General features: G+C 38.6%; 1 protein-coding gene and 1 long non-coding RNA gene across 2 annotated transcripts in view; one reads left to right on the top strand and one right to left on the bottom strand.

The window, feature by feature from the left end:
- The window catches only part of LOC134311793 (C-C motif chemokine 26-like), a 2,677-nt gene extending 134 nt beyond the window's left edge, over positions 1–2,543 (top strand). The window contains exons 2-4 of the mRNA XM_062993465.1: positions 982–1,162; positions 2,196–2,307; positions 2,387–2,543. Coding sequence (XP_062849535.1) covers positions 997–1,162; positions 2,196–2,307; positions 2,387–2,492 — 384 coding nt within the window. The 5' untranslated portion in view covers positions 982–996 and the 3' untranslated portion in view covers positions 2,493–2,543. The remainder of the gene's footprint in view (positions 1–981; positions 1,163–2,195; positions 2,308–2,386) is intronic.
- Positions 2,544–9,795: 7,252 nt separating this feature from the next.
- LOC134312539 (uncharacterized) lies at positions 9,796–13,960 on the bottom strand. Its single transcript, XR_010011564.1, has 4 exons — positions 12,802–13,960; positions 12,552–12,598; positions 10,542–10,587; positions 9,796–9,838 (listed from the first exon to the last, which is right to left on the bottom strand). It is a non-coding gene; the product is annotated as an uncharacterized LOC134312539 (long non-coding RNA).
- Between the last annotated feature and the right edge of the window lie 499 nt (positions 13,961–14,459).

A 14,459-nucleotide genomic window follows, 5' to 3' on the forward strand; every position in this document is an offset into this window, starting at 1 on the left:
AGAAGGAGAAAAACCTTATACACCGATCAACCACCTCCTTGTTTCTACACTCACTGTCCATTTTATCAGCTCCACTTACCATATAGAAGCACTTTGTAGTTCTACAATTACTGACTGTAGTCCATCTGTTTCTCTGCATGCTTTGTTACCCCCTTTCATGCTGTTCTTCAATGGTCAGGACCCCCACAGGACCACCACAGAGCAGGTATTATTTAGGTGGTGGATGATTCTCAGCACTGCAGTGACACTGACATGGTGGTGGTGTGTTAGTGTGTGTTGTGCTGGTATGAGTGGATCAGACACAGCAGCGCTGCTGGAGTTTTTAAACACCGTGTCCACTCACTGTCCACTCTATTAGACACTCCCACCTAGTCGGTCCACCTTGTAGATGTAAAGTCAGAGACGATCGCTCATCTATTGCTGCTGTTTGAGTCGCTCATCTTCTAGACCTTCATCAGTGGTCACAGGACGCTGCCCACGGGGCGCTGTTGTCTGGATGTTTTTGGTTGGTGTACTATTCTCAGTCCAGCAGTGACAGTGAGGTGTTTAAAAACTCCAGCAGCGCTGCTGTGTCTGATCCACTCATACCAGCACAACACACACTAACACACCACCACCATGTCAGTGTCACTGCAGTGCTGAGAATCATCCACCACCTAAATAATACCTGCTCTGTGGGGGTCCTGTGGGGGTCCTGTGGTCCAGCATGTAGAGAAACAGATGGACTACAGTCAGTAATTGTAGAACTACAAAGTGCTTCTATAGTGTAAGTGGAGCTGATAAAATGGGCAGTAAGTGTAGAAACAGGGAGGTGGTTTTAATGTTATGGCTGATTGGTGTATTGTGTTGGGTTAAACGCTGCTCAGTGTCTTGAACTTCTAACCACAGCAGGTTTCCTGTGAAAGGTGTTTTTTGTGGAACTTTACATCACATATAAACTGCCCCCCTACCCAAACCATACACACCCCCTTCTTATTTCAGCTTATAAAACTGAGCATGAGCCGATACCTGCCTCAAAACGATACATCAACATCATCTTCAACATCATCATCTTCAACATCACCATCTTCATCATCAGAAGCAGCGATGTTCTCGTGTTCTGGATCTCTCGTCTTGGTTCTGCTGGTTCTCGGCTGCCTTGAGTCCTTCACAACAGCAAACAGTAAGATTTAATGGACTTTATTACTGAGAATGTAGCTCACACGTACTAATCTGTATATAATATTATATAATTTACATAATTACAGTCAAGACTTCGATTGATATAAGTCTAGGTTGGCGTCTAGGTCTTGTCTACGTACTAGGTGAATAATTTTACGGACGCTTGGGTGGCACGGCGGGACATTACGCTAGCCCGCTACCACTTGGATCCAAGGTTCGAATCCCCAGCAGTGCGATTGGCCAGTCGTATGACTACATACATACTTGGGTGGCACGGTGGCTCAGGTAGCACTGTCACCTCACAGCAAGAAGGTCCTGGGTCCTTTCTGTGTGGAGTTTGCATGTTCTCCTCGTGTCCGTGTGGATTTCCTCCCACAGTCCAAAGACATGCAAGTGAGGTTAACTGTAGATACCAAATCAATTGTAGATACTAAATTAAATAAACATACATACATGGCTAAGTCTGATGGAGGTGGGTGGTCTATGTACGCAATGGATTGGCGTCCTGTATTCTGTATGGGGTGTGTTACTGCATTGCCTTACCCACTGTGATCCTGACCAGTTCAGGCATAACATTATGACCACCTTCCTAATATTCATCATATTGGTCCCCCTTTTGCTGCCAAAACAGCCCAGCAACTGTGCTGCTCTGTGTATTCTGACACCGTTCTATCAGAACCAGCATGAACTTCTTCAGCAGGTTGAGCTACAGTAGCTCGTCTGTTGGATCGGACCACATGGGCATCAGTGAGCCTTGGTCGCACACTTTTGCTAGATACTGACCACTGCAGACCGGGACACACTCCACAAGAGCTGCAGTTCTGGAAATTCTCTGACCCAGTCATCTAGCCGTCATAATTTGGCCCTTAAATCCTCACACCTGATCATTTCTCCAGCTTCTAACATCAACATTGAGGATAAAACCAAACAGGTGCCGTGATGAAGAGATGATCAGTGCTATTCACTTCACCTGTCAGTGGTTATAATGTTATGCCTGCTCGGTGTATATATTTATATATATCATTTCTTCACAGATGCTAAAGGAGCGAGTGAATGCTGCTTTGAGTTCCACAACAATCCGATCCCACTGAGGAAACTCACAGCGTACGAGGAAACCCGGGCCGACTGTCCGTTCCTGAGTGTGATGTAAGTGTTCATCCGCCGGTTTCATCACTAATGTTTCGTGGTTATATGTGCGCTGAGAAGTATCGTCTCTCCTTTACAGTTTCACTACACAGAAGAACCTCCGTGTGTGCGCCGACCTGAAGGTGCAGTGGGTGAAGAGATCCCTGGAACTGCTGAAAAAGAAGCAATCTCGGCCCAGGGCTTAAATTCTTCTAAACTATGAAAGTAAAACGTGTTCTAATATAAAGCATTTTTAATATGAGAGAATAATGTGTGTGTGTTTTTAATCCCAGTAATAAATATAAATATAAATATTCAAGGCTGATGCCATGAACTGAACATTGAGGGGGACACATTTTTGGGTCCTGTCAATCTAAAACATACCTAAAATATCAACACCACCAATCAGTGGACCACTGACAGATCCTAAAGTTACGCAAAGATAGAGAGTGGAAAATCTTTATTTATTTATCATTTTTACATCAGTATATTGGCGAATGGGGCATTTTGAGCATATATGAGCATATAAGGGGGGCGGGTACCACCTTGCTTGGTCAACATTTACTTAGATTTAGCATTTTAAATCACAAAATTCAAGTTTTGACCTGCATCAATTCATGACATTTTGGGTGGCACGGTGGCACGGTGGCACGGTGGCTCGGTGGGTAGCACAATCGCCTCACTGCACAAAAAGGTCCTGGGTTCAATTCCCACAGCACGAAGACAGAGAAGTCAGGTCAGTTGGAGATACAGAATCGGCAGTGATGGTGTTTGATATTGAGCTCAGACTGATGAATTGTGTAACCCGTACTCACCTGTTACATAAATAATCAAGACTTTTGTGATTATATGAGCTATCAGCAGAAGTTACTGTAATTTAAACACATTTTACTCTTCTGTGTTTGATTATACGTCGTTTTCCTTTCGCTGACGCTCTGTGGAAAAATAAAACAAGTCATTTACTTTCTAATTAATATCATAATTAATGTCTAACTTCTAATTCTTTATTTAATTTTAAAAAATGCCAGAGTAACCTCCCAGCTAACAGGGAACGTTCCCACAACTTTCACTGACGTTACGTGAAAGTTCTCCTAATGTTATGAGCAAACGTTCGCACAATAACGTTAATAGAACGTTCTATAAACCTTGATAAATATTATGTTCAATGTGTAACGTTACATGAACGTTCTTTTAACGTTTTTTTAAAACCAAATTTTAAAGGAGTGTGTGTGATATTCTTTAGACGCATATTAGGAAAAATTGTATATATATAACAGATTTACATTGATTTAAAGAGGTGATAAGATGCACCACTGTAAGACTGAATTCTTCCTATTGAACAGTTTTGCTTTATATAGTATTTTATTTAATAATATATATTAAACTACACAGAACTTTAAGCGAAATATAAATGTCGTGTTTTCAGTTCTTTTATTCTGAAACATGATTCTGCCAAAGTACGTGCTTGTGTACTTCTGTAAAGATGAAATTCCTGCCACATGTGTTATTGAGTCAGAGCTTATTGAAGGACACAAGAATCTGACGAGATCTCACCGACGGCTAAACTGTCGTCAACTTACAAGTGAGAAATGAAAACAAGACATTCATCAAGCCCTGCTAAACTTAAACAGTTTATAATAATAATAATAAACATGAAAAACTATATTATCTCTGAAATGTTATTAAAAATAAATGGTCAAGTCGAATGTTTTCAAATGAGTAACTTGGGACGTTAGCTAAACGTTAACATTAGCCTATTCACTGTGCATTTTAAATACTTAGTAATGCTGGTTAAGACTGGTGCAGTTAGTTTATAGTGCTGTTATTGTGCTGAACTGCACTATAATAAACTTATGACTTTTAATGGTTTTAGGTTTACAGATAATATTACTTAGAAATGAGCACAGAGAAGTTTGTAAATGCTTTTAAAATCTCTTATGAGACAATTCACCTTTGATGTCACATCTATACACATATCTGTACACATGAATTAAATGTGGACGTTAACCTGCATGTTACACTTAAAATACTGGAGCTCCAAAATTTACTTTCAAATAATAGGTTATATGTGTGCTTTAAACCACCTAAGCCCACCAACAACCCAGGTAAAACCCTGCATCTGTGCCATCGTGTTTAGTTATTGTAGCATTCTGTTAACTACAGATTTAAAATATGATATGATATTTTTTTTTTTTTTTTTTTTTTTACAGATATAAATATAATAAAATATGAAATTAAAAACAGGTTTTTTTTTTATTCCAGGAAAATGGCCACATGTCAAGGAGGGCTGCTGAGGTAGAGAGAGTCTCAGTGTATTTGCCTTCATTCACATCAGCACAAAAGGCACAAATAGTGGCAACAAGTTTGACATTAAGTGCACTGCTCCACAACCAGATTCACAGAACCTCAATGTTTTTGTCGCCCATATCTTAAATCAATTGAAGTAAGTGCTAGTTGACTTTTTTATTAAAATATATTGTGTTGAAAATATATTTGTGTAAGAATATATTGTGCTTTTTTCAGTTCTGGTGCTGACAATATCTATTCATTCATCCACCTTTGTGCCCACTCGCCCACTCGTATGCTTAAAGCCCCGACTGTTATCACATTTTGTTGGGTGTGTTCACCTGAGCTACTTTGCAAAATAGATGTACTGCAGCATAAAATAAAGAAGTTAAAGAGAGAGAACATCTGTCTGAGGCCGTGCATTAGTGCAGGTAAGTCATGTTTTTCAGCAATAAATATTTTGTGCACCATAGAAATTAATACTGAGATCACAGAAGTTTCTATATCTCTTGCAATATACTGACCACCCAAACACCCTAATTATCTTTAAAAATAACAATACTCTGTCCCTTTAACTCCTGCTCAGGCTCAATCAATGTTGTAAAGTATTCAGCATATTAATAACTTCAATAGCTTTTAAAATATTCATCAAATTTCTCCAATTCTCCTTTACATACTACAACTCTTATACTGACACTTTTACCCTTTATTACATAATAAGAACAGATTTTTATTCATAAATTTAAAAGCATTTAAAGTATTCAGCATATTAATAACTTCAATAGCTTTTAAAATATTCACCAAATTGCTTCAAAACAAGTTGTATTTTATCAAGTGTAACCCACATACTACAATTAATTGCTTAGTTGGATTATTTAAAATACAAAAACAGAAACAATATTTTTAAAAAAAAAACAATATTTAAATAAATAATAAAACATCCACAACACTAGTATGATTTACCTTCTTAATTTTGTTTAATCAAGCTGGCTGTTTAATTATTTTATGGCATATTAAATACCGCCATGTACCTCTATAATAATAATGCTATTTCATGATTTTCACTGTAAAATCACACATACGAGTAATTCAACCATTAAAAAAGAGCCACAGAAACCTCTTACACATTGACGACTTAAATTAAAGACTGCAACATAACTTTAAGGAAGCTTTGTATTTAAGCTACCCAGAATGACTTGGTTACAGTGTAAAATAAAGCAATAAGCCACGAGAGGCCGTGCATTACTGTGACTTTAGCACGGGGATGACGTTTTTGGCACGACGCGAAGCGGAGCGCCTAAAACTTCTTTCCCCGTGCTAAAATCATAACAGTAATGCACGGTCTCCAGTGGCTTATTGCTTTTATAAAACGCGGTCAACATAAAATATAATAAATACAACAATGTTTAATTCATAAATGTATTTATTGTGTATAAACTTACAATAAAGCATTCTTCCGCGACGCAAAATAGTTCGATTAACAGTGTTGCTAGGCAACATGAGGGCGAAAATAACATTAACTTTTTCTATTCAGTGGCGTATTAATATGGAATGATGTGAGGTGGTCCTAGGTGTGCGTTTATCGGGGATTTTACAACGGCTTCGAACGCGGCTCAGCCAATCAGAATTTAGGACCGGAACTATCCATTTTATAAAAAACAACATGTAGTGATAAATATGCAGAAATACTTAAAAAAAACCTCTTTGTTTACTTTGCAGGTGGAGAATGCAGAGACGCCCTGAATTACTACCTAACTTTATTTATTTTTTCCTTTTTTTCTATTTATTCATTTACATTAGAATTTTATATATTTTTTCCATTTTCCATTGATTATTTTAAATTAATTGCTTAATAATAATATAATAAATACAATATATTCTAACTGATTTTACCTCAGTTTATAATGGGTAGAAAAATTGAGGGATTGTTCTTTTTTCATTTTTCATTCATTCAATTGAATTTGATTGATGATGATAAAACATTTTTTTAATAAATATGTGTGCATTGATTTTGCCTCCGTTTATGTCAGTATTATCACATGAATTGTTTGAATTTGACCATCAGAGCAAATGTTATCAGAGTGATTCAGATATTATTTGAATGAATGGTAATGTCTGAGGGGGTTGGGGGGTTCAGGACTGTAGTATATTAGAATTGTGTTTGGTGATTTATAACTGTAACGGTTAGAAGGTGGCAGTAAATACTTAATGACTATATAAGATAATGACGGTAGAATTATGGTTGCAACTGAGGTTTAGGTAACGTTCTATGAACGTTTTCATAACTTTAAAAAAACTTTCTGAGAACATCAAGAAAACTGGACGAAATAACGTTAAGGGAACATTACAATGCAACGTTCCCACAACCAAAATGGAACGTTTGGGGAACGTTCTCAGAACGTAATTTTGTTAGCTGGGCTGCGACTAACGTGGGTTGCCAGGTCTAATAAAAACAACCATTCCAAAGTGTGTATACACGCCATTCAGAAGCTGAAACTAGTCAAAAATCTGCAGTCACAGACGTTGAAGAAAACACTACAACATTACTTTTAAAAATAATTGTAAATTATTTTCTTTAGTGACGACTTCACACGTTCTTCTCCCTCAGCTGAAACCTTGAGAATATTTCCTGTCAGTCATCAGCTATTTATCATCCACATCACTTCACAATTACAAGAAAATTCATTTCCATTTTGCACTGTTTGTAATTAAAGCTTTAAAGTGGCCCGAAAATCGCTTTATTTTCGCTAAATTTTTATGGACTTGATTTACAAACAAGCACAATCTGGCGAGATAACCGCCAACCTGGCAACACTGCATACTGGGGTGCATTCAACGCCACCGATAAATCGTGTTAACCTGTTAATCCTCAGGTAAAACTGCGTTTGTTAAAAGACCTTATAGGAAATATTTAATTCATCATTCTTGGACTAACAATACCGCCAAAATTAGCCACAGCACTTCACATTCACAAGAAAATTAATTTTTTTATTAAAGTAGCCCAAAAAATCGCTGTGTTTTCGCCGAATTTTCACCACGAACCTGGCAACTGTTCGTACTGGGGTGCGTTCAACGCCACCGATAAAACGCCTTTTAATCCTCAGGTAAAACTGCGTTGGTTAAAAGAATTTATAGAAAATTTTTAATTCCTAATTCTTGGACCAACGAAAAAAGTAAAAATCACATCAGATCAGTAAATTGTACTGGTATAGCAACAGTTTTTTGCCTGTTACCTAACAATCACACAAATCTAATAGTATAAGTAAAAGTTAGTGAATGTATTTTATTGGGTAATCCATTAGCTGGGCAGGACACCCCAGCGATATAGATTTTTATCTTTAATTATTAATTATCATCAGCGATGTGAAAGAGCCAAAACATTGAAGTCAAATATAGATCCACAATACCGGATTCAATCCATTGCAAAACCATGGGCATCAGTATAGAGTTGTCAACCTTCCTTTGTGGCTACGACTTTGGAGGGAGTCTGGATGAACGAATTTGGACAATTCTCCTGTTTATTAAAATAGCTCACCGATGTAAAATGTTCTGGCAACAGTTTGTGGAAGGTTCTTTTCTCTTTCAGCGTGGAACTTAAATGTAGATGAACTCCAGTGGTCTGGACAAATAGGATGGGTCACTGCCGAGTCTGGTTCCTCTCAAGGTTCCTTCCTGTAATTTTAAGGGAGTTTTTCCTGCCACTGTCGCCCTCGGCTTGCGCAACAGGGGTTTTTGGTCTGTTGGTCCTGGATTCTGTAAAGTTGCTTTGAGGCAATGTTTATTGTAAAAAGCGCTATATAAATAAATTTGACTTGAATTGACTTAACAAAGTACTGACCGTTATCACACTGAACACCTTGACGAACGTTGAGAGTCGAACAGGTCTTTTCATCCAATATTAGTACATAGCATAATATATTTTTTATTTACTTTGATGTATAAAGAAAATAACCAAGCAGGTGAAGGGTAATTTCTACATCTTTAACATCATTAAACACACCACTATCTATAAATGTTCACCAACATACAGTAATGAGATCAATCATGAACTGGAGCTAATGGTTTCATTTAACAGTCTGATAAAAATATAAATCTGATCAAATATACTAAAGCAATACAAAGCAGATTGATAAAAGTGCAGAGGTCAAAGGTTCAGGTGATCCATCATAGCACAGATCTGGTAATGGTAGCCGATGGTACTGGTGCATTTTGATAGATGCAGCCCATGTTCCTCTAATTCATACAACCAAAAATAACTTATAAATAAATAAAGCTCATAAACAGTTGTAAAAAAAGGTGCATATTATAAAACAAAGTAAAGGAAAATCATCCATATAAGGATTGAAGCACTTGGACTGGATCTCATGTCGGGATCTGAAGACACACGTTCAACGTCCACGAGTGTAAATCTGCACAGAAGAGAAGATCTGAACTGCTATAATGACTAAAAATATTAATAATAATAAAATGAAACAATAAGTACTAACACTGATGTACAAGAGAAACCACGAACCAATAATTACAAACATTTTATTTTATTATAATTCAATAACAGCTACATTAATAATTCAGTCATGTTTAGTAGTACTGAGAGAAAACGACTGGTTTTTTTTTGGTTGGGTCGGTTGGCACAGTGAGTTAGACTTTAAAAATATACACACATGGACTAAAGTATGTGGACACCTGACCGAGAGCTTATCAGACACTATTACAAATCCATGAGTATTAATACAGAGTTGTGCTTCGTACAGACGCTCTTAAATGTTTTAATAATTAGGTGAGAAGCGCTGATCAGTATTTTTACCTCGTGGATGAGTTTGGGTTGGAGTTACATCCTGGTGCTGGTCAGTATTTGTAATATCTGGATGAGTTTGGGTTGGAGTTTCCTCCTGGTGCCGCTGATCAATTCTTTTCATTCTTTTCTGCACCCATTTAGCACCAGGATCTACACAAAGGTGACTTCCACTGTTAAGTGTAAATCTGCAGAGAAGAGAAGATCAGAGTATTAAACTGGTATAATGACAAATATGAATAATAAATAAAATATTTATGAGCTCTAACAGAGGAAACAATAAGTACTAACACTGATCTACAAGAGGAACATTTTATTACATCAGAAGATTTAATAAAGAGAAAACAGAGAGAGAAACTTACATGATTCCAGGATTAAAACAGTCCGGTCCTGATTCTTCATACGCTGTAATGATTCTTACAGAGACCGGATACTTAAAGTAACCAAAACAGCATTCAGCAGGTTCATTTTCTCCTGTGTAAAATATTTATTATTACATTTTAATATTCTGATTCTGATTGTTTCTACACTCGCTGTCCATTTTATCAGCTCTCTGTGTTAGTGTGTGTTGTGCTGGTATAAGTGGATCCGACACAGCAGCGCTGCTGGAGATTTTAAACACCTCACTATCACCGCTGGACTGAGAATCGTCCACCAACCCAAAATATTCAGCCGACAGCGCCCCGTGGGCAGCATCATGTGACCACTGATGAAGGTCTAGAAGATGACCGGCTCAAACAGCAGCAATAGATGAGCGATCGTCTCTGACTTTACATCTACAAGGTGGACCGACTAGGTAGGAGTGTCTAATAGAATGGACAGTGAGTGGACACGGTGTTTAAAAACTCCAGCAGCGCTGCTGTGTCTGATCCACTCATAGCAGCACAACACACACTAACACACCACCACCATGTCAGCGTCACTGCAGTGCTGAGAATCATCCACCACCTAAATAATACCTGCTCTGTGGTGGTCCTGTGGGGGTCCTGACCATTGAAGAACAGGGTGAAAGCAGGTTAAACAAAGTATGTAGAGAAACAGATGGACTACAGTCAGTAATTGTAGAACTACAAAGTGCTTCTATATAGTAAGTGGAGCTGAGTGTAGAAACAAGGAGGTGGTTTTAATGTTATGGCTGATCAGTGTATATCAGATTAAATACAGAAGTTTATTTTACCACTTTGTGAGGACAGTGAGTGAATGGAGGACAGAAGAAGCAGAAGCTGCAGCAGGACAGAAGAACAGGAGAACATGACTGATCTGTTCACCACACAGTAACTATAATACACACATAAAGAAGAAGAATGTCAGAAACACAGTAAATCAGAGTAAAGTGTCCAAAAGTGCAGGCAGGCCAAACTACCAGCTGCTCTCTCTTACTACAAAGCCACCCTGTTGTAACAAATGTAAACTATATCAAATCCCGGCCAGCCGGGTGTGTACATGCATTTGAACATTTGAATCTCATTTAAAATGGTGTTCTGACCCATTGCCATTCCAAATTGTAGTTAGGATTGAAAAAGGAACAAAACCGGATCTATAAGGTAATCCAGGGATGGGAATAGCTGGATCAGCAACCATCTCTGTAGCCTCATTTGTTTGTTTGGTTGGTTGTTTGTTTATTAGGATTTTAACGTCATGTTTTACACTTTGGTTACATTCATGACAGGAACGGTAGTTACTCATTACACAAAGTTTATCAGTTCACAAGTTTATATCAAACACCAGCATGGACAATTTAGTGTCTCCAATTCACCTCACTTGCACGTCTTTGGACTGTGGGAGGAAACCGGAGCTCCTGGAGGAAACCCACACGGACACGGGGAGAACATGCAAACTCCACACAGAAAGGACCCGGACCTTCTTGCTGTGAGGCAACAGTGCTACTGTAGCCTCATTTAATCAGGTCTTTATAGTAGAACAGCAAAACAGAAGCCAGCGTTCAGTAAAAGTCATGACTCTCTCTTAACGTTTGGTGAACATCATGTAAAGAACTCTGGTCTGATCAGCAAGCACGAAGTATGGGGATTATAATTAAGCTCTGCATCACCTGGCTAATGCCATCTCTACAGTGAAACATGGTGGTGGTAGCATCACGCTATGGTGGTGTTTCAGTGACAGGGACAGAAAAACTGATAAGAGCTAAGAGACAGATAAACAAAACCAAGTACAAATACATTTGCCAGCTCCTTTGTTGGCAAACCTGCATTCTCTAAAGTTGTGATACTGGGCCGCTCAGTCCATTTTTTTTTTTTTTTTCTGGGAATGGACCCCAGTGTCATGATGTTTTGAGCTTCAAAGTTTAACTAATTTTTGTAACAACAGTTTTAGAATCAGTATAATTAATATTTATCAAATATTATATCCGGTGTACGGGTGGCATGGCGGTGACAGTAGTAGCCTAGTGGGTAGAGCTTTGGGCAATCAATCGGAAGCTTGGCGGTTTAAATCCAGGCTCTGCTATGCAGCCACTGTTGGGTTCTTGAGCAAGGCCCTTAACTCTGTCTGCTCCAGGGGCGTCGTACGATGGCTGACCCTGCACTCTGACCCCGGCTACCAAACAAGCTGGGATATGCGAAGAAAGAGTTTCATTGTACTGAACATCTGTACATGTATATATGACAAATAAAGGATATCTATCTATATCTATCTTTTTACGCCGGGTTCTACAGACAAGACAGGATTGGCTATGGAAACAAAAGGATGAGAAGCCCTGGAAGGGACTGGCGCTTGTCCGGGGAGTTCCTGACTCGTGTCCCACCTTTTTGTTAGTGGATTTTTAGCCACAAATGGTAATTATATCAAATAAACTCAAATCTACAAAACAATAAAGTGTAAAAAAAGTGTTCAGGGGTGTGAATACTTTCCAGACCCACCACATATACAAATATAACAGATCCATAAATAAACATACATAATGATCTTATATAAATGTATGTAAATATGCGACCACTTCATATTACACAGTACAACAGCATCTACTCAGATCAATGAACTTCAGCTCCACAAAAGTGACCAAAGTGTCCAACCACAGTTAGTTATTAAAAAATAAAAGCTTTAAACATCTCAAATACACAGTGTTAATGTACCCTGGTGTAATTAAATACAAGTTATAAAGTTATTTATATTCACTGTTATACAGAATTAAAAGTGTGAGTTTGTAACATGACTGCAGTATTTCACCTACCTCTCTCTCCAGCTTCTGTTATAGACTGAAGGAACTTCCACACTGCACTATATAGATACACAGACATTTAAAGTCACAACGCACATCTAATCCGCGTCTAATCCTAAGCGTCCTTGAGCATGGATAAAGGCGCTATATAAGTATAACTTATTATTATTATTAATCTGTTTGTACAACCCCAAATCAGAAAAAGTTGGGACAGCATAAAAAAAATAAAAATAATAATAATAATAAACACAGAGTTTCTTACATTGACTTTTATTTGATGTCAGACAGGATGAAGCTGAGATATTTCATCTTTTATCTGCTCAACTTTATTTCATTTATTAATAAACGTCCATTCCTGCATTTCAGGCCTGCAACACATTCCAAAAAAAGTTGGGACGAGGGTGATTTAGTGCTAGTAATGAGGTTAAATCTAAATAAGTGTATGGGGTGTGTCAGTACCAGGGTGTGTCATGGTATGGGGGTGTGTCAGTGGGGGTGTGAGTTCAGGCGTTTCAGACACACTCATTTGTGTCAGATGTCTAAAATAAATGATGAGCAATATATCATACGCCTCCAAATATGTGGCAACAGTCTGGGGAGGGTAATTTCCTTTTCCAGTACAGTGGTCAATGCAAGCTCAATAGAGTGAAGTTGGTTTGGAGAAGTCTGGTGTGGAGGAACTAGACAGAGCCCTGACCTTTAACCCTGCTGAAAACCCCTTGGAACGTCAATTGATTTCATCATGATGCTGTTACTTCCTCACTTCCTCTTTCTCATTCCTTTACTCATCAGGCATCACAACCCCAAGTTGCTCAAACCGGCGATTGTTCCTCAACCAGAAACCTCAGACAGCAGCAGGCAGTTTGGAAAGTAGAGCGAACATCCTGGAAGTTTTGAGGAACAACTCCAAAACTGTGGACTGTCCTTGGGCCAAGCGCTGGTAGAGTGTGTTTGAATCCACCAGTCTGCTCAAGCTGGGAGGAACCTGGGATTTATATCCACCAACCAATCTGCTCAAACCATTTTCTGGTGACTTGGGGGAAATTATGAGGCAAGAACTTCTATATGTATATATATATATATATATATATATACAGTATATACACACACCGATCAGCCATAACATTAAAACCACCTCCTTGTTTCTACACTCACTGTCCATTTTATCAGCTCCACTTACCATATAGAAGCACTTTGTAGTTCTACAATTACTGACTGTAGTCCATCTGTTTCTCTACATGCTTTGTTACCCCCTTTCATGCTGTTCGTCAATGGTCAGGACCCCCACAGGACCCCCACAGAGCAGGTATTATTTAGGTGGTGGATGATTCTCAGCACTGCAGTGACACTGACATGGTGGTGGTGTGTTAGTGTGTGTTGTGCTGGTATGAGTGGATCAGACACAGCAGCGCTGCTGGAGTTTTTAAACACCGTGTCCACTCACCATCCACTCTATTAGACACTCCCACCTAGTCGGTCCACCTTGTAGATGTAAAGTCAGAGACGATCGCTCATCTATTGCTGCTGTTTGAGTCGTCATCTTCTAGACCTTCATCAGTGGTCACAGGACGCTGCCCACGGGGCGCTGTTGGCTGGATATTATTGGTTGGTGGACTATTCTCAGTCCAGCAGTGACAGTGAAGTGTTTAAAAACTCCAGCAGCGCATATACAGTGTATCACAAAAGTGAGTACACCCCTCACGTTTCTGCAGATATTTAAGTATATCTTTTCATGGGACAACACTGACAAAATGACACTTTGACACAATGAAAAGTAGTCTGTGTGCAGCTTTTATAACAGTGTAAATTTATTCTTCCCTCAAAATAACTCAATATACAGCCATTAATGTCTAAACCACCGGCAACAAAAGTGAGTACACCCCTTAGTGAAAGTTCCTGAAGTGTCAATATTTTGTGTGG

Source organism: Trichomycterus rosablanca, chromosome 4 (genome assembly GCF_030014385.1).
Source record: "Trichomycterus rosablanca isolate fTriRos1 chromosome 4, fTriRos1.hap1, whole genome shotgun sequence".
Taxonomy (NCBI): Eukaryota; Metazoa; Chordata; class Actinopteri; order Siluriformes; family Trichomycteridae; genus Trichomycterus; species Trichomycterus rosablanca.